Source organism: Pseudorasbora parva, chromosome 21, assembly GCF_024679245.1.
Source record: "Pseudorasbora parva isolate DD20220531a chromosome 21, ASM2467924v1, whole genome shotgun sequence".
In the NCBI taxonomy this organism is placed as follows: domain Eukaryota; kingdom Metazoa; phylum Chordata; class Actinopteri; order Cypriniformes; family Gobionidae; genus Pseudorasbora; species Pseudorasbora parva.
The window spans coordinates 37,842,674-37,862,181 of NC_090192.1; the positions used below are offsets into that span (position 1 = coordinate 37,842,674).

The following is a 19,508-nucleotide window of genomic DNA, read 5'->3' on the forward strand; positions in this document are numbered from 1 at the left end:
TCAATGAGCCTTGGCCGCCCATGACCCTGTGGCCGGTTCTCCACTGTTCCTTCCTTGGAGCACTTTTGATAGATACTGACCACTGCAGACCGGGAACAGCCCACAAGAGCTGCAGTTTTGGAGATGCTCTGACCCAGTCGTCTAGTCATCACAATTTGGCCCTTGACAAACTCGCTCAAATCCTTACGCTTGCCCATTTTTCCTTCTTCTAACAGATCAACATTGTGGAGAAAATGTTCACTTGCTGCCTAATATATCCCATCCACTAACAGGAGGCGTGATGAAGAGATCATCAGTGTTATTCACTTCATCTGTCAGTGGTCATAATGTTATGCCTGATTGGTTTAAATAAAAATAATTTTATGTGATTTTGTAGTTGTTGTTCAAATAGTTTTAATTTATTTTAATTTCACGTTAGTAATTTTAGTACTTAAATATATTTCAGTAAGTTGGAAAGGCGACATTTTTTAAGTTTTTCATCTAATCATCTAAAGTTTATTTTATTTTATGTTAGCTTTATTTCTCTTAACGTAAATGTTTTTAATGGTTATATTTTTAGTGTTAAGAACATTGTCCTGAAGCATAACCATCTGAACAACATCATTGTATCTCCATACAGCCTGACCTCTATGTAAATGCAAGGTCATGACCCCTTCGAATTTAGGGAGTCAGTGAGGTGAGAGGTCAAGGGTTAAAGCAGATTAGATTGTTTGTTTGCACAGGAAGTGAGGATGCAGAGCTGTGATCATTTGACCTCTTTACAGTTTGCCTGTTAAACAATGATTGTATGTGCTTTGCCAAAATAACTTCATCCTGTCTTTGAGGGGCCTTTCAAATATCCTGCCCTGTGATTATTTTAGGGAAAAGAACAAAACCTGATCATTCTGTTTGATGAACGATCTTTATTTTCTCCAGATGTACCTGTTGAAACCAGGAAGATGTTAAAGAAAGAGTTGGAAATGGTGCATAGCGGATTTGACAGCAATCAAAGCTTCCATTCAGTGATTATTTTCACTCAACTTACAAAACCCAAAGGCAGCAATCCCGGGTGACACATTCCCAATCTGTGCTTTTATTTTCTAGCAGGTTTTTTTACACCCACTAACTGACATTGTGGACATCAATCACTTCTGGTCATGTTTGGCTCACATGTGTGCCGCTGCCCGTGGAAAACGGATTACCTCATGTGACGTTTACCGCAGCCGGCCAATTAATGACACATTTGGCTGCGGTTTAAAGGCTTTCTTGTTTTCTTTTGCATTTCAGTATCAGAAACAGGGGAAAGATGTGGAGAAAGTAAAGCAGAGGCTTGCTGAAATAGCCAACTATGTGGACAAGGTAAACTTTGAAATCAATAATGAATTTATTGATAAATTAATAATTAATACCACCACCACATAAGAGATAATTTTCTAACACACATATACAGTCATGGTCAAAATTGTTGGTGCCCCTGGTAAATATGATCAAATATGGCTGTAAAAAATAAATCTGCATTGTTTATCCTTTTGATCTTTTATAAAAAAAAAAATAAAAAAAAAACTTTCATTTAAGTGTTAGGGGTTAACAGCTTATGACCCAGGACCAGTAGTGAGGAAATGAAGACAGAGTCAGGATTGCAATTAATTAAAAGAAAAATTTACTTAGAATAGTTTGCAGTTTCAAAAGCATAAGCCAGCTTCAAGTCTCACAAGGAGTTCGTAGGCCGCGCTCCCTCTCTCACCGTCTCGTTGCCTCGCCCTATCGTACATACAATTTTCCCAACAGTTATACCGTTTTCAAGGTCTTATCCACGTCATTCTGATTGGATCAGATAAAATGCAATGTAAGCAACTTTCAGATAGGAGCACATATCGCCAAACTAGGTAGACAAGTCGTCGCCCCATAACCAGAATTACATCACAGTGACCTCATAGGCCCCCGAAAAGCATCTTCAAGTCTGGCGTTTTCTGCAGAAATGTACTTCTCCAACATTAGGCCTGCACAGATCTGGTACACACACACACAACTCCAGAGAATACTGGTTTCCTCCAAGGTTGAGAACATCTTAACTAATTATAAACAAAACATTTCTCCAAAGCATGCTGATAGCATGTGCTTTCTCGCAGTGAGAGGGACACACAATAGTACATGCAATATTCATCTTGAGTCTTTAGTGTTTCAGTAAAAGGAAAAATAAAAGGAATAAAATATAATAAATTAAATGAAAGACAAATCCATATTTCATCTCTGGAAGCCGGGCTAAGTGAGCAAACACTGTTACTGCACTCCTGACATGTTAGGGGTGTGTGATACCTCCAAAATCCAAACACATGACCTTGTTGCCAGTGTTTAGTGACACATCACACATCTCTAGGCCAGACCCTCAGTCACTCCTCAGAGACCAAATACACACTTTAGAAAACAAGAAAAAAAGCAAAATCATAACTGGAAAGAATCATTATAATAATATAGGTAATATATGAAGATAAATATTAATTAAGGTTTTGATTATGAAGTTATTTAGGATATAAATATATACAGGTATATTGAAGCGGCAGTGGATTTCAGAATCCTCCCCCTTCATAAGTAAAATAATTGAAAATGAGGGGTAAATCACATTATGAAATAAATGCTTTTCTCCAAAACACGTTGGCCACAATTGTTGGTCCCTTTTATTAAATACTTTTTGCAACCTCCTTTCCCCAAGATAACAGCTCTGGGTCTTCTTCTATAATGCCTGATGAGTTTGGAGATCATCTGACCAGAGATCAGAGACCGTTCCTCCATACTGAACCTCTCCAGATCCTTCAGATTCACCGATCCATGCTGGAGCTTCTTCTCTTCAGTTCAGCCACACATCTTCTATTGGGTTCAGGAAACTGGGACGGTCATGGCAGAAGCTTTATTTTGTGCTCAGTGACACACGTGTGTGTTGATTTTGATGTTTGTTTTGGATCGTTGTCCTGATGGGAGATCTAACCACGGCCCATTATAAGATTGCTAGCAGAATCCATCAGGTTTTGATTATTTTATTTTTTTGGTATTTGCTAGAATCCATGATACCGTGTATCTGAACAAGATGTCCAGGACCTCCAGCAAAAAAAAAATAGGCCCTCAACATTAAAGATCCAGCTGTATTTTTAGCCACGGGCATGGGGTACTTTATATCCCTGTTTGCACCAAACCCATCTGGTAGATTAGCTGCCGAAAAGCTATTTTATAGTTTCATCTGACCACAGACCAGGTCCCTTTTGACTTTCCAACTGAATGTGCTGGAGTTTGTTTCTGGATGAGCGAGGAGGATTTTTCTTGAATCCCTCCCAAACAACATGTGGTGATGTAGGTGTTGTTTGAAAAAAAAATTTAGGCTTTCTGACCCCAAGACTCAACTGATCTCTGTGATTCTCCATCTGTGATCCTTGAAGAGTCTTTGTGCACTCAAACGTTCCTCCTCACCGTGCATTAGGACGATATACACACACGTCCTCTTTCAGGCAGATTTGTGACATCTTTAGTTAAATGGAGCTTCTTAATTATTGCCTGATGGTGCAAATTGGGATTTTCAATGCTTTAGCTATTTTCCTACAGCCGCTTTCTATTTTGTGAAGCTCAACAATCTTTTGCTGCACATCAGAACTATATTCTGTGATGAAATGATTAAGGGAATTTGGCTTTTATGCCTTATATTCATACTCCTGTGAAACAAGACATCATAGCTGGACAATTTCATGTTCCTTGTCACCCTGGTGTGCTAAAAAATGTAAATATTAATGTAAATATACTTCAGAGATATTTTACTCATTTAAAATTCAAGGGGTACCAACAACTGTGGCCAGTGTGTTTTAGAGAAAAGCATTTATTTCATAATGTGATTCCCCCCCACCCCCCCATTGGCAATTATTTTACTTAAATGAAAGGTTGGATTTTTGTGAATTTTTTAAATAAAAGATCAAAAGGATAAACAATGCAGATTATTTTTTTATAGCCATATTTGATCATATTTACCAGGGGTACCAACACTTTTGACCACGACTGTATAATGTTTATTTGTGTGCGTGTGTGTAAAAAAGTGTATGTCTGTGTATAAACTAAAGAAACTTATTTTTGTGAAAAGTTTTGCTTTAAATGTGTATTGCTATATTTATGTTAAATAAATATACTTAATTTGATATTTTTGCATTATATAAACACATATTAGTTAAAAAATCAGTGTAGGATAAATTTAGTAGAAAAATGTATATATTCACTTAATATGTAGTCATTCTGATTTGCATTCAAGCCAATTTCTAACACTACAGTATATCTTACACTCTAAAAAATGCAATTGGGTTGTTTTAACCCAGTGGTTGGGTTAAATGTTTGCTTAAGACAACCCAATTGCTGGGTTAGTCTATTTTCCACCCAACTTGGGTTGTTTTTAACACAGCATTTCTTAGAGTGTACATACATTTCCAAGACGTGAGGAAATAAAGCAGCAAAAAAAATTATTACATTTTCATGTGTGTGCAACTTGTGTATCTCAAGCCAGATTTTGTTGGGTTTTCGTGCCTTGAAACATCATGCTGTTCTGCTTTGACCTGACTAGCTAATGTTAGCGCTGCCATGTTTCAGTTTTACAGATCGCTGAATATCCGAGTGGCTCTGGTGGGGCTGGAGGTGTGGAGTGATGGAGACAAATGCTCCATCACACAGGATCCGTTCACATCCCTCCACGAGTTCCTGGACTGGAGAAAACTCAAGCTGCTCCCGCAGAGACCCCATGATAACGCTCAGCTGATCAGGTGACTGCTGAGGGCCGGCAGGTGGAAAACACACCATGCGGTTTACCACTAGAACCGATGCACTTTTGCTTCCAAGAAAGTCATGAATGGTTTTGCCATTTCCTTTTTTGATGAGGTTTTATTCACATATTTGTATTTATAGCACTTAAAGGTGCACTGTGTAGGATTTTTCCAGGGCAGTGTTATATATTTTGTTCAGTTGAGTTCTTACAATATCCCAACTTTTAGTAAATTGTGAGAAAAAAACGTCTGAGGGAGTCGCCTGTCAATTGCTCATATTGGTTACGCTCGGTTTCTGGTTTTATTCTGCAGAAGCGCTTTACTCTTAGCAGTGTGAACAAATGTTACAGCAGCCGCTGAGCGAACCCACAGAGTAACGTCATAACATCATTTTAAACACACTTAAATGTATCTAATATGATAAACAGAGCTGCGTTACTTATGACCGGAAAAGCGGAAATGGCCCGCCCTACTGTGTCCCGTCGTCATAATAAAAGTCCCGTCGCTCGCGAGGCGTGTGTTGCTCATTTTATTAACAATCGCTCCAGGGGTCTTGCTCACACTGCAAAAAAATATTTTAGATTTTAGATTTTTGTCTTGTTTCTAGTCAAAATATCTAAAAATTCTTACATTAAGAAGTATTTACTAGACAAGCAAATGTAATGGTCATGTTTAGGGACAAAATAACTCAAAATTAAGGGATTTTTTGCTTAAAATAAGCAAAATAATCTGCCAATGGGGTAAACAAATTAATCTTAATTCAAACAGAATGTTTTCTGATTATTGATGATTATTTTTCTTACCCCATTGGCAGATTATTTTGCTTATTTTAAGCAAAAACTCTCTTAATTTTAAGTTATTTTTTCCAAAAACAAGACAATAATTTGTACTGAATTTTTTTTATATTTTGACTAGAAACGAGACAAAAATACTAAGAAAAGCATTTTTTGCAGTGCAGCTCTACACCACTCAGTCCTGCTCATCTTCATACTACAGTAACATTAATAATCACATCCATGGATATAAGTCCTATCCTGATTCTTTTCCACCGGCTGTGAGGTGAAGACCACATGTCTCAAGATTCTGCGCTCAAACTTGGCATCAACAAACTATGCCCTCTAGTGGATGGAAAAATGACATAGTGCAGCTATTTCTATTGAAAATGTACCCAAACTGGTGTCGCTGTAGATCAGTGTTACTCATTGCGTGGCTCGCCAAGCTTTAATTTGCGGCTCGCATTATATCACGTGAATGCGTATCAATAGTACGAGTGTGCAATCTCGTGGAATGTATATGAGTTTTGGCGTGCATATGCTACGCAGTTTTTCGCGTGCATATGATACGCACTTAATGGCGTGTATATGACACGCTCTTGGATGTGGGTGGGGGGTTCGTGCGTACAGTGTAGATGAACCTCTGTGTCACATGACTTCCTGTTTTCCCTCCTCAGTGGGGTTTACTTCCAAGGAACCACCATCGGAATGGCTCCCATTATGAGCATGTGCACTGCGGAACAGTCAGGGGGCATCGTCATGGTGAGTGACATCTGTCAATCATTAACAATGAATCATCATACACTCTAAAAAACACACAAACGGTGCTATATAGTACTAAAAGTGGTTCTTTGGCTTGTAATCATAGGGGAACCACTTAAAGTTCTGTATAGCACCAAATCTTGTGGTTCTTTAACGGTTCTTTACCAGTTCTTTGTGATGACATAGGTGCTATATAGCACCGTTTCCATATACAGAACCTGTTAAGCCCCTGTATGGTTCTTCAGCGGTTTTTCAGTGGTTCTTTGTGGTGGTAAAGGTGATATAGAACCACTGCTGTACAAAGAATCTTTCAATCCCCTTTAACAGTAGTTCTTTGGCGTGTAAAGAACCTTTAATGCCGTTTAGCACCATTACTGAGGAAGAAATAAAATGCGATATGACACCTCTTATGGGTCCTACATAGCACCATTTGACAAAGGTGCTGTAGAGCACCTTTAAAGATATGGTGCTATTTGGCACCAAAAGTGGTTCCCCTGTGATTACAAGCCAAAAAAAATTTAGGCACTTTTAGTGCCAAATAGAACCAATTTTTTTAGAGTGTATGGATGTGGTTCATCTATATTTTTGAGCATTTAAAAAGTTTATAAATAATTTAATAGCAGTTAGCTTCATTGAATTTTTTTGTGTGTGGCTTTTTACAGTATATGCAGTATTATACAGTATATAAAAATAATTTTTAAACCAGAAAGAGACTTGTTTATAAACATTTTTTTTGCTATCTGATGTCCCCAGAGTGTGTATGTGCAGTTTTAGCTCAAATGTGTTGTGAATGTGAATCAGTTTGTTTGAATGAATGAACATTTGATTTATTGGCATTATGACTGAAATGTGCATAATAGGTCGCCTTAAAGTATTTTAGCTATAAAAGGCGTTACTCTATATTAATTAAAGAATAAAATAAGTATACATACAATATATGTATATAATAACACTTTTTAAAAAAATACATTTTATTTAATAGCTCTGTAAAAAAAGAGACCACTCAAAGTTCAGAAATCAATGTTAAGTGGATTACAATATATGCTCATTTTGTCACACCATATCCCTGTTTTGTGTTTTAGTCACGTTTTTAAGCATCAGGTAGTTCTCTAATCCTGAGGACTATATCTAAATGATCTTCTCCTTCTTTACTGTGCCAGATGAGGACACTAACTCACTCGGTACAGTCGTCTAGAGATGCTTCCGCATGAATCAAACCAACACATTGATCACAGCACACGACGATAACACTCTACTGAGACACACAATCAAAGCGGCTCTCTGAGATACAGACGCAAAGTGCTGCATGAGTTCTTGCTCTGCAAATCATTCGAAGTTACAGTCGTTGACTTTTTATAGCTGGCTACCTGACTAATAACACCTCCAGTTTAATAGCACAAACATTCGAAGGAAACTAATCGCTTTCGTTCTGCTTGCATAGAGTGTGTTTCTGGCCTTAAGGTTGGAGTAAATTGAACCATCTCCGTATTTGTGCTTCCATTGAGGATCCCATTATGTGGAGCTTCTCCATTATGGATCATGTGTCGCATGCAGTTTCTACCAAAGCATTTTATCTCCGTCAGACAGAACAACACAAGACATGCATGTTTTCTTCATTGGCTCATTCATCGATGCGTTTTATTCCCTGTAGCCGCCACTTGCGGACTGGTTGCTATTGTTTGTGCTGTTTGATTTAGTGGAGTTGCCATCATAAAAGCCACAATATTTCACAGAAGCATGTAATGATCTCATTACATATTGTGTTCGGGGAGGTTTTGTCCTCATCTGACCAGTTCTCACTAAACATTATGAGTGATAATAGGACTTAAGCGTCTAGAAAATGCAGTCAATGGTAAATGAGAGAAACCAATTATATATGATTGTGTTCAGATTAGAATTCTCCAGTCACACTTGAAGATACAATTCATGATCAAATGATATCAAAAGAAGAGCAATAGTGTTAAATGGACTGCAAATAGAGACTTTTTACGCAAGTTTCCTGCTTCTCTTATTTTTCTGCTGCAAAAATAATGGGGGGGGGGGGGGTTGGTTTAAACAAAAACTAATGTTGGACGTTTGATGGAGTATTTCTGTGTCAAAAATTCTCCTTCCGGTTTCTCACAAGTTTCGGAGAGTTTTTTTCGAGTATGGGTCTACTTGACGTTAATAAGAGCGGAAGGTCCTTGTATGGGCCGTACGGGCTCTTCTCCCGGTAGGGTGCGCGCGAGCGTGACTAGAGCGAGAGAGGAAATGCACGCCCATAAACACTCTCAGCTGCAGATCCAGTCGATCCAGGCACCGCGCTCCACTTTATTTCTATGGTTGACGTAGAGCGACTTCAACGCGCCCGCACAGCATTCCGGGAAGGCAGCGCTGCATTTGACCCGATTTGAAAGCAGAAATGATGGGAAGCTTCACAACATCGCTTCACTGCTGTCACAGGTATTCACCAAATCATACCAAAGAAGTGTGTTTTTGACGGAGCGGTCCCAGCGATAAAGGTTCGGTCCTGCTTTGGAAGCAGCCGGTGAGTTAAACTGCTTCAAATGTCTGTGCTGTTGGCTATCGTCGCGTGAGTAAACATCAGTAAACGACACGATCGCGTGCTTCGTCATTCAAATGTGCTAACGGACTCCATTTTTGTTCTATGTATAACGTTACACTAGTCTGACGTGCAAAACCGTTTTGCTTGCTACTGCTAAGGTTTAGTCGCATACAATAGTCCATAAACCGAATCATGTCCTCATAAACTGCGAGTAAACACACACAAATGTTGACAGGCCACTAAATATAGTCCATACCACAGAGACGGACCTGCTGTTGCTGTTTCTCCTGTTCAATTTATTTCAGAATGATTCTGGATCATATCTGTATTGGCTGAATCTGATCGATAGCCGTGGGTTTCTCCACGCTTGAGGACGTCACCGCTTTGTGTGCATTCGTCATTCTTTAGCTCCGCCCACTCGATACGCCTCCAGCTGCTCGGTTTTTTCCGGAAAGACTCGGTACAGCCCATATTTCTTTTATAAATATAATAAAACTAAAGACTTTTCGGAGATATGAAGGATGCAATACTACTCTATAGGTACTCAAGATTGACATGAGATTGACTGAAACTGAGTGTTTCACCCCCCCTTTAAATTTGTCTCCTCTAGAGTGAGAAAATTGTCACTTTTGCCACAGTTCATTCGGATATAAACATCCTTTAACCAACAAGGCTTTTGCAAATCCAATTTGCTGTATTCCCACTTGGTTTAAAACTGATCTGGTTCTTTTCATATGCTCTAAATGGACTTTACACACTCCTGTCCTTCAAACGCTTCATCAGAGTTCATCTATAATCTGGTGCAGCATTTCATCATTCATATTTAAATGAAGTCATTGTCATATGTTTCTTGACAAACATGCCTCCTTTCTATGCAAATAAAGCTCATTATAGACTGTGCATGATTCATAAGCATCAGCATTATTGCGTGACACAGTTATTAAATTCCTGAAAAGCTGGCTGGAAAAAAGAAATGTATTTTATATAGACATTTGTGTACAGTTTCATGGGACCAGTAGTAATTTTAGCCAGTTAAAGATCTTTTGATATACTTTAAATGCAACTTACACTACTGTTAAAAAGTTTGGAGTCAGTAAGATGTTGTATTTTTTAAACCAATTTCTTTTGCTCACCAAGGCTGCATTTATATGATCAAAAATACAGTAAAAACAGTAATATTGAAACTGAAACTCAAAATATTATTGTATCTGAACCACATAAAAAATGTGATAAATCATGAAAATAGCACTATTTGGCGTGTTTCACTGCGTCATCAGAAATAAAACACACACAATTACCCAATATGCTTACAAAATCTTTTAAAGGTCCCATGGCATGGGTTGTTTTATTGTTTTATAATGATTTGAGACTGTTTCCTGGGGTGTACTTATATTGATAGTATTTTGATAGTATGGTTTTTACATCAAAAAAAGTCATAATTTAGAAATAAAAGGCATTTTTTCTGTACTGATATTAGCCCTCTGTTTAGAATGCTCTGTTTCAAGAGGCGTGTCTGCTGAGAGTCTTCAGTGAAAACACCCACTGTTGTGATTGGCTGACATCTTTGCTTTTAAAATTAGATAACGTGCGGGTGGGGGCGTGGTTTAGCTGGGGGGCGTGGTTTAGCAGGAGCAGCTGCAGCGCTGAGAGAGACACACAGAGAGAAACGGAGCTGGGGAAAGATTGCTGAGGAAGTGTTATTGTACCGACTTTTTGAGAGCGCAAGTTTATTTTGTTTGTATCTGAGAGCTCTGAATAAACACGAGTGAACTTTGCAACGTTATTCATCTCACAAAATGCTTTCACCACAGCTAACAACAAACATGACATGAATACAGTAAGAGCTTCAGTTGAGCATAATGAGCAGCGTCATTCGATCGTGTGATTGACCAATCTGAACATCATAAAGAGTGTTCTTTGAATGCTCTCTGTAGTTTAATCATTTAAATAACAGATTTGTTTCATGCTGCTATAGAAATGACGTGAAGTTGATGGTTTTAGTCACTGGCTTGATTCACTGATGCATAAAGACGGCCAGCGGCGGGACTAACAGTTTTAAACGATTTAGAAAGAAAGGCTGTGTGAACTTGAATGATTAGCTACACATCAGAACTCACTGATCCCAGATCAGGCATTAATGAACACTGTTACTCACTGTTTGTGGCGGTGCTGTTGAATCTGTATGGTAAAGCCTGTGCTGCTGACATCCACTGATAAACTGACTCCTTTCTCTACTAATTCTCTGGGTGGGCGAAGCAGAGGAAGGGGCGGTAACCTTTCCTGTTATGACATCATAACATGAGAATTCAAAAGCAGCTCATCTGTTTCTCAAAGGCAGAGAAAGACAGCCTGAACTCGGTTTACACTGATCAAAATTTCTAGCGACTTGGGGACAATATTCAGGCTAGGGGAACTCATATTGATGTTGAAAAACCTCATAAAATAAAAATGTCATGCCATGGGACCTTTAATAATATTTTAATAAAGGTTGTCGAATCTCAAAAAATGTTCATTGTATTAACTCAAAATATTAATTTCAATGAACTCAAAATTTTAAGGCAAGTAGGTAACTTTTTTTCTAAATAATTTTTTACAGTGCATAAATGTGTTTACTGGCACTTTTTTATTGATTGTATGCACCCTTGATGAAATAAAAGTATACATTTTTGACCCTAAACTTAAAATTATTTAAAATCATTTGGCCCTAAATATTTATTTGGCCCATTTTAAATATTGACCCTAAACTTTTAAATCTTTTGGCTCTAGTATTTTTTTAAATCATAAGCTCTGAAAGAGAACTTTCCTCTGCTCACACAAAAACCATTACCTGACACGAATAGTCACTCAGGCGCTCAGAACTGAACTTAAGCTGGCGATTTTCCTTCATTTTAATTAGATTTTCACGTGTTTGGCAGACATGTCCTTACCAAAGCGACTTACAGGAACGACTGTAATTGTGTCTGTCCTGCCTCATCAGCACACACCCTTCCCCAAACAAAGCCTGCAGAACGGTTTGGTTGTGTTCTGGCAGCGCTCGAGCAATTACAGCAGCGCACGGATCTTGAGTTATGTTGCTCTGACGGATTTGTGGAAAAGTAATTATAAAGGCCGTTAGTGTCTGCTCATTACTGATCTCATGTGAAACCGTTTTCTGAGAGAAAAACAAACGTGCAGGAGGAGAGATGTGGGGATAAATCTAATCTGGGGAGGGAAGGTGGAACAGGACGGATGACGCCTTTCAGCTCTCTGGGGTCACAGAGGAAGAAATTGCTCTTGGTTGGTTTAAATTGAAATTGATTGCTTATTTTGAAATCACCAAGCCGCTTTCAAGCGTTTATTTGTATTGTGCTTGCCTGACACTTTCTTTATGAATGCTTGTTTCCTCCATGGAATAAAAAATAAAATATCTCACATTTCTTTCAAGACTTTTTTTTTTTTTTCAGAATTTCGAGATATAAACTCGGATAAATAAACTCAGAATTCTGAGGGAAAAAGTTTACAGCAAATGATCAGACTTACTTTTTCAAATATGTAACACGAGTTATTGGTTTTCCCATTTATTGACTGACAGCTTTCTTGTCCCCATGTTGAGAGAAATTGTATGTGCGGCAAAAACATGAACTTCTTATAGTTCTAGTCTAAATGTGACATTTACTCATCTCACTTGCACAAAAAAAGATTTAGTATTCCTCAAAACAAAATGCAAACTCTGAATATTATGCAAACCTGCAATGATTAAATGTTAAATAATACAAATCTACTTTATGTATTTAATCTCACTTTATTCTCGCATTGCTGCTGCTGACCTTTGATAAGCCAATTTAACCATACTAAGTTTTTTTTAGTTTTTTTATTGCTGAAGTAAGAATGTTGAACTTTCTTTTCCTGCATCCCTTTCTTCTGCAATCCAGAATGGCAGCACATCTGAAAGATTTGTTTGAGCTGCGCCCTCTAATGTACACGTGTGAATTTACATTTCCTTTTACATTTGCACTTTTGGTGTGAAAAAACCTTTTCATTTGCAAAAAATAGAACTTGTATTCCTTCTTTTTTTTTTTTTTTTGTCATAAAAAAGCAAGCCCAGCCCAAGTAAGAAAACATAACACAAAACTAATGTAACAACACTTTCCATAAAAACTTCAACTAAATTATTTATTTATAATTTTTTAGGGAGTATGCATACATATTTCTGCTCTCTGGGGTTTTGTTATGCATTACTTTTAGCTTTCCTCAACACTGAAATTGTGAGATAGAAGGTCGCTATTTTTCTTCACTTTCTGGCTCTCTCTGTCCTTCAGGATCACTCTGATAACCCCCTCGGCGCTGCGGTTACTTTGGCCCATGAGCTTGGGCACAACTTTGGCATGAACCATGACACGCCGGAACGCGGGTGCGGCTGCAGAGCGACCGTGGACCGAGGCGGGTGTATCATGACCCCCTCCACTGGGTGAGAGCAACAAAAAAATATATTAAAAAATAATGTGTTTGTAAACAGTGATGATGTGATTTGTGGGCGGGGCCTACCTGGTGAAATAAAGATAGATGGTAAGATAAAAAGATAAAAGGTAAATGCGAGTTTACATCCGGCAATTCAGACTTTTGTCTTAGAATTGTGAAATAAACTTGCAAGCCTGAATTGAGAGATAAACCTGCATTTTTTTAATAGATTTTTTTTTACAATACCGTTTTAAAATTGATTATTAAATATTTTAAATATGAATAAATTAAAAACAATCTATATATTTTAAATATGAATAGATTTTGACATTACTGTATATTGTGATTTTTATGCTAATATTTCTTACAAATATGGATTTGTTTATATATATATATATAATTTTTTTTTTTATTTATTTATTTTTTTTTAAATAGAAAGTTTTTTTTTTTTTTTTTTTTTTGTCATTATTTACTTGCCCTTGTGTCATTTCAAGTCTGTATGACTTTCTTCTGTGGAATATAAAAGTTTTTTTTTTTTTTTTTTTATTAATTAAAAATGAGGATTCAGTGTTGTTTGTACACCAATGTTCGTCAAAATATCTTTGTGTTCAGCTGAAAAAAATAACTCCGTAACTCATCAGCTGGCGTGAGCGTGAATCCTTTTCTCCTTCCGTTTTCCCTTTACCTTCATTCAGCCTCCTCAGCATATGACGACTCTATTTGTTAGAGGTTAGCTGTCTTTCTGCCTCATTACTCCATTTGGTCATCACACCCCACCCACCCAGCGGGACAGCATTAGCCTTTAGCCACATGCTTCCAATTGACCCCACGGGTACATGTCTGATAGCATTTTCATAAAAACATCAGAGCTTGTGCAAATTGTTGCTGATTTATTGTCATCTGTTGTGCTGTTAGACGGGACGCCTGGTTTTATGGTCAGATGTTCTGAGATCTGTGATGAAGAAACAACTCAAAACACATGAATTAATGCATCCGTACAGAACATGGAGACAGTTTTAGTTTAGGATTTGGTTAGTTGTGCACTCATGTTAAATGACTTGCATTTATATTTCGTTATCGATCAAGCGTGATTAATCACATCTGACATACACACACACACACACACACACACACACACACACACACACACACACACACACACACACACACACACACACACAGTGTATACTGTATATATAAGTTATATTATTAAAATTTTCATAGTTAAGACTGTCAAAAATTAAAGACAAAAGAATAAAGCTGCTAAAAAAAACCGTCTTGCATCTTCAAGCATCGATTGTGACTGATTTTTTTTTTAGGATAAAGTCAAATATCACTCGAATTAAGAAGAGTCTGGGCAACAAACAAAAAAACGTATAGATGGCACCTAACTTTTTACTGGACAGAAATGGCAAAGAGTGACAGGAAATGGAGCCGAAAAAGAGGGCAAATGGGGTCAGGAATCAATGATTGACAGGCACTGGCCGTTTCTGATTGGCTAAGATTCAGAGCTGTCAAAGAAGCGGGTGTGATTTCTCACGACACCATTTTCAGTGGTAGAAGAAACATTTAATGTGGCGCTCCAAAGAATTCACTTGTAGCAGTTTTGTGTCTGTAATAGCAGTTGTCTTGTTTAATTCTAGGGAAGTAAATCACACAATTCCAGGCCTTGTTACATTTTCTCAGGAGACGGATGGTCGTGCAGCGGCCAACTCAATCCCGGCATTCTCTAGTGTGTATCAGTTCATCTGCATGAGTGTTTTAGCTGGACTGCGTCCTGTGTGTGTGTGACCTGGACTGCACCCATGATAAACCCGCAGCACGACACTCGATTATAAAGAGGTGTCATGAAGAACCTGGCCCTGGTGGCCAGACGAGAAAAACAGATCTCAGCCAGAAGTAGAAAGACAGACAGAAAATAACAAACGTATTTGTCAGATTTGTTCCACCTGCCTTCAACACCTTGTACAAATGAGAGTCTGGAATCGAACAATTAAGATGGATATTTCTTCCATTACAGCACATTAGTCTGAGTCTCCTCTCTCGTAGATCAAAGCGTAAATGAATTTAACATCACAGCAGGTGCTTGTTTAGGAGCTTCACATCTATATAATTGCATTAATTAAGACATGAGTGGTGAAAAATCCCTCCGAGATCTGAAGCAGATCCTTCATTCCTACAGGTTTGATGAATCTAATCTCAAGTAGCCAGACTTTATTTGCACGACGTGTGTTCAGAGTGCGTGACGGACCTTTATTTTGATAGCGCTAAGAATGCCAGAGCCTGAGCGAACAGCTCTCACGTTCTCCGTCTTCATTACTTTACGATCTGTTTAACAGTTTAATACGTTATTAGATAGAACTGTTATATAAAGAAAGACAGTATGTGAAAAAGTATTAGCGTTTTCCATGTGGTTGATGTCCAGTGTGACTAGCTTAGCAGATATAGCCTATATGTTTTGGTTGTTCCTCTCAAAGTTGCGTTGGATATTTTCTTTAGCTTTAAGGTTAAGAGGTCCATCTATCACTTTTCCGTGTTCATAGAGTTTGTTTCTGGAGTAAATATATAATTTATTAGACTATGTAGACAGCTTTTTTTTAAATGGCGTTCCGTGTGCGTTCGGCCAATCCTACCGTCTGGTCTTTCTCTTGAATCCAATATGGAAGTGACTTAAACTGCAATTCATCGACTGGCTGCTAGAGACAGGCTCCAAAATGGAGTCAATCCCAATCCCAGAACCCCCCCCCCCCCCCCCCCCCATGTTAAAATGGTACAAATTGTGGGTTTGGTCTACATTCATTATAACTCATGGTTTCCTTTTAAGCTTAAATTTAGTGATGTATTATTATTATTATTATTATTTTAATTCTCTTTTATTGTTGTGTTTATATTATTATTTATTATTCTTATTTTTATTACTGTTCTTTGTACAGCACAGTGGTCAACTTTTGTTGTGTTTATTTGTGCTTTATAAATAAATAAATGAAATGAAATGAAATATAGCTGATTTTGTGAGGGCGGTGAATTTATTTATAACTAATACGTTTAAATTATTTTTAGCCTTACAGTTCTGCATAATTAAGGGCGTGGCCACTTTAGTGACAGGTGGATTGCCGCTGCTGGTTTCAGCAACCAGGCACCTCATCCGCAAACAGCAACCTCAGCTCCACCCTCATCCCGCCTCTTTGCCCATTGTCGTCTGGCTCCGCCCACTTTGGGCTTCACAAATACTCTTTAGAAACTTACGAGTGATGTCGCAGACACTACATCTATTGTAAAGTCTATGGGTTATACGCTACTCTGAGGTATGAGCTAAAATAGTTCCTAGTTCCTGCGGTGCGAACATACTGATGTCTTTTCTCCTTTCCTTAAAGGGGTGGTTCTGTGTTTTTTTTTTCTAGGCTTGGTTGTGTTTATGGGGCGCAGTATAACATGTCTTAACACTTTTTTTTTTAAAACGCTGTGTTTTTCTTATATTTGACCTTTATTCCACACCGCTGTCTCCTCTGTCCTTTGAACGGCTCGTTTGCTTCGAAGCTATGAAGCCCATCCCTCCGACAAACGCAATGGTCTTAGATTGGTTAGATGGCCAAATATATATATATATATATATATATATATATATATATATATATATATATATATATATATATATATATATATATATATATATATATATATATATATAAGCCTCATTCATTCATTCAAATGTAGTTTCCTGTATTTTTATTGGCTGAAGTGCCAAGCACAGGTTGCCGGAAGCCACGCCCCTTCCCATTACGGGCAGAAGTCACATCTGCGGTGACTAGCAAGGGTTTATGATTTCACCAACCCAGAAGAAGCTCGTTGTAGTCCAAACTGGCTTTCACCAAAAAAAAAAAATTAGCAAAAAATGTTTTTTTCTTTTTTTTTTAAGTAGCTTTCACAAATATCCACTTTATAGCGGAATGACAATAATTGATTCACTCTCATGTCATTCCAAACAATTGAAAAACCAATGAGGTCCAATGTTTTTTGGACCTCAACGTCCTTCAAAATATATTTTGTGATCAGCAGAAGAAAGTCATGCAGGTTTAGAATGATGTGAAGGTGAGTAAATAAACAGATCTTTCATTTTTGGGTAAGCTATCCCGATAAATATTGCATAAACACTGTATGTGATATAGTTTAACAGAAGGACTCTGGTAGGTGACTTTCCATTGTGGCCACACACACACGAAGGTTTTGTGGCTCCTAACGCTGCTATATTTGTTCCTGTCTCTATAGAGTCTTTGGAAGCTCCTTGTATCCTCATAGAGAACAAACCCCACTCACAGTGAGATGCTCTGTGCCCGTGGCACTACTATTACCGGCACCTCCATTGTGCGGCCGCCTGTTGAGCCAAATCCAGAGGAGGTGTTTTGAGAGCTTAGACACACTCGAGTCACTGTGGCTTATCGCTGAGCGCTGATCTCTGGGTTGGCATCAGGAGGCAAGAGGAAGCATCTGCTTATCTCTCATCCTCCCGCAGGCTTATGCCACCCTGGCACCGGGCGTCGTGTATACAGTTGGTCCAGCGAGCATGGGGGCCGATGCTAGCCAGATTTCCGTGCTTGCGTTTGCCTCGTGGTCTTAGTACGTGTGCCAGGAATGAAGCGAACATCACTCGTCTCTTCCACAGTATTCAGTCGCTCAGCTGCATACTAATGGCCAGAGCAAAGCCAACTGGATTCTGAACTGAGTGCTGGTCTATGCTGAAAAGATAAGCTGCAGATATGTGGAAGAAGGGGGTAAACAGAGCCCGGCTCTTTGTGTGATGGCTGGCAAAGTTTGAGCGTTGAAACTGAATTTATTAAACACTTGTTACACGTTCCGTTTAAAGAGAAATGATAATGCTGTCATAATTTGGTCATTGAACCACAGAGCAGCGCCCTGGCAACCGCGCACATCACCCTATAGTGTTGTGACACGTGCTTTTTTCCCTCCAGAAATGTAAAACTCTTGTGATACTTTGCCGTATGAATTGCCGTGCTGGTCCAGGCTGGTTTAGAGCTGGTTTTCTGCTGGTCTACCTGCTAAACTGACATGACTGGCAGAGTCGGGGATTGGTGACAAGTATCAGTATTTTCAATAATATATAATATTTATATAATTATATATATATATATCCAACTCTGAATATTTTATATATATATTATAGATAGATAGATAGATAGATAGATAGATAGATAGATAGATAGATAGATAGATAGATAGATAGATAGATAGATAGATAGATAGATAGATAGATAGATAGATAGATAGATAGATAGATAGATAGATAGATAGAAATATATATATATATATATATATATATATATATATATATATATATATATATATATATACATATAATATATATATATATATATATTACATACATACACATACACACACACACACACACACACACACACACATATATATATATATATATATATATATATATATATATATATATATATATATATATATATATTACATACATACACACATACATACACACACACACACATACACACATTTTATTTTTACTGGATGGAGTCACCATTCCATCCATTACCGAGCAGCCAGTCAAGAGCCTCGATAAGCTCTTTAACCGCAGCTTTAAAGACTCTGCCTCCTCTAGAACACCAGCAAAGAGCCCAAGTTGTGTTTTAGTAAGGTGGACAAATCAGGTCTTCCTGGGAAGTTTAATGCCTGGACTAACCAGCATTCTATCCTTCCATGGATCTTGTGACCCCTGCTGGTTTACAAAGTGCCCATTTGCAACTGTTGAGGCCCGGAGAGAAAGATCAGCAGCTACAGTGCCAAGATGGCTTGGTTTATCTCACAGTCTGAGCAATGCTGCTTATATGGCATCAGCAACATCCTCCAAACCTCGGTCAGCAGCCTTGCTGAAGAGTTCAGGGTGTCAAGAATACAGGAAGCATGGCAGTACAGAGAGTCTAGGGATACAAAGGTGGCAGCAGCTGGCATACAGGTGCGAACAGTCAGGAATTGGAGTGCATAAAGATTGCTGGAGGTGTCTGAGTCACGGCTGAGTCACGGCTGAGGTACAAGGCGCTGGTGGGGCCCAATGCAACAGGGCATGCGGGATTTGTCTATTTCCCGGTAACTAAAGTTGACAATGCTCACGGTTCTGGAAGTGTAGGCAGCCGTAGAGTAAGTAAGGTCTAGCAGGTTGTTGGGAATGGGATAGTAAGGAGC

At 38.3% G+C, this 19,508-nt stretch overlaps 1 protein-coding gene across 2 annotated transcripts in view; it reads left to right on the forward strand.

Moving 5' to 3' along the window:
• Positions 1-19,508, forward strand: part of adam12 (ADAM metallopeptidase domain 12) — a 163,975-nt gene that overhangs the window by 89,847 nt on the left and 54,620 nt on the right. For both annotated transcript variants that reach the window (XM_067429688.1, XM_067429689.1), the window contains 4 exons: positions 1,267-1,338; positions 4,594-4,763; positions 6,214-6,298; positions 13,142-13,290. In XM_067429688.1, the coding sequence (XP_067285789.1) occupies positions 1,267-1,338; positions 4,594-4,763; positions 6,214-6,298; positions 13,142-13,290 (476 nt within the window). The remainder of the gene's footprint in view (positions 1-1,266; positions 1,339-4,593; positions 4,764-6,213; positions 6,299-13,141; positions 13,291-19,508) is intronic.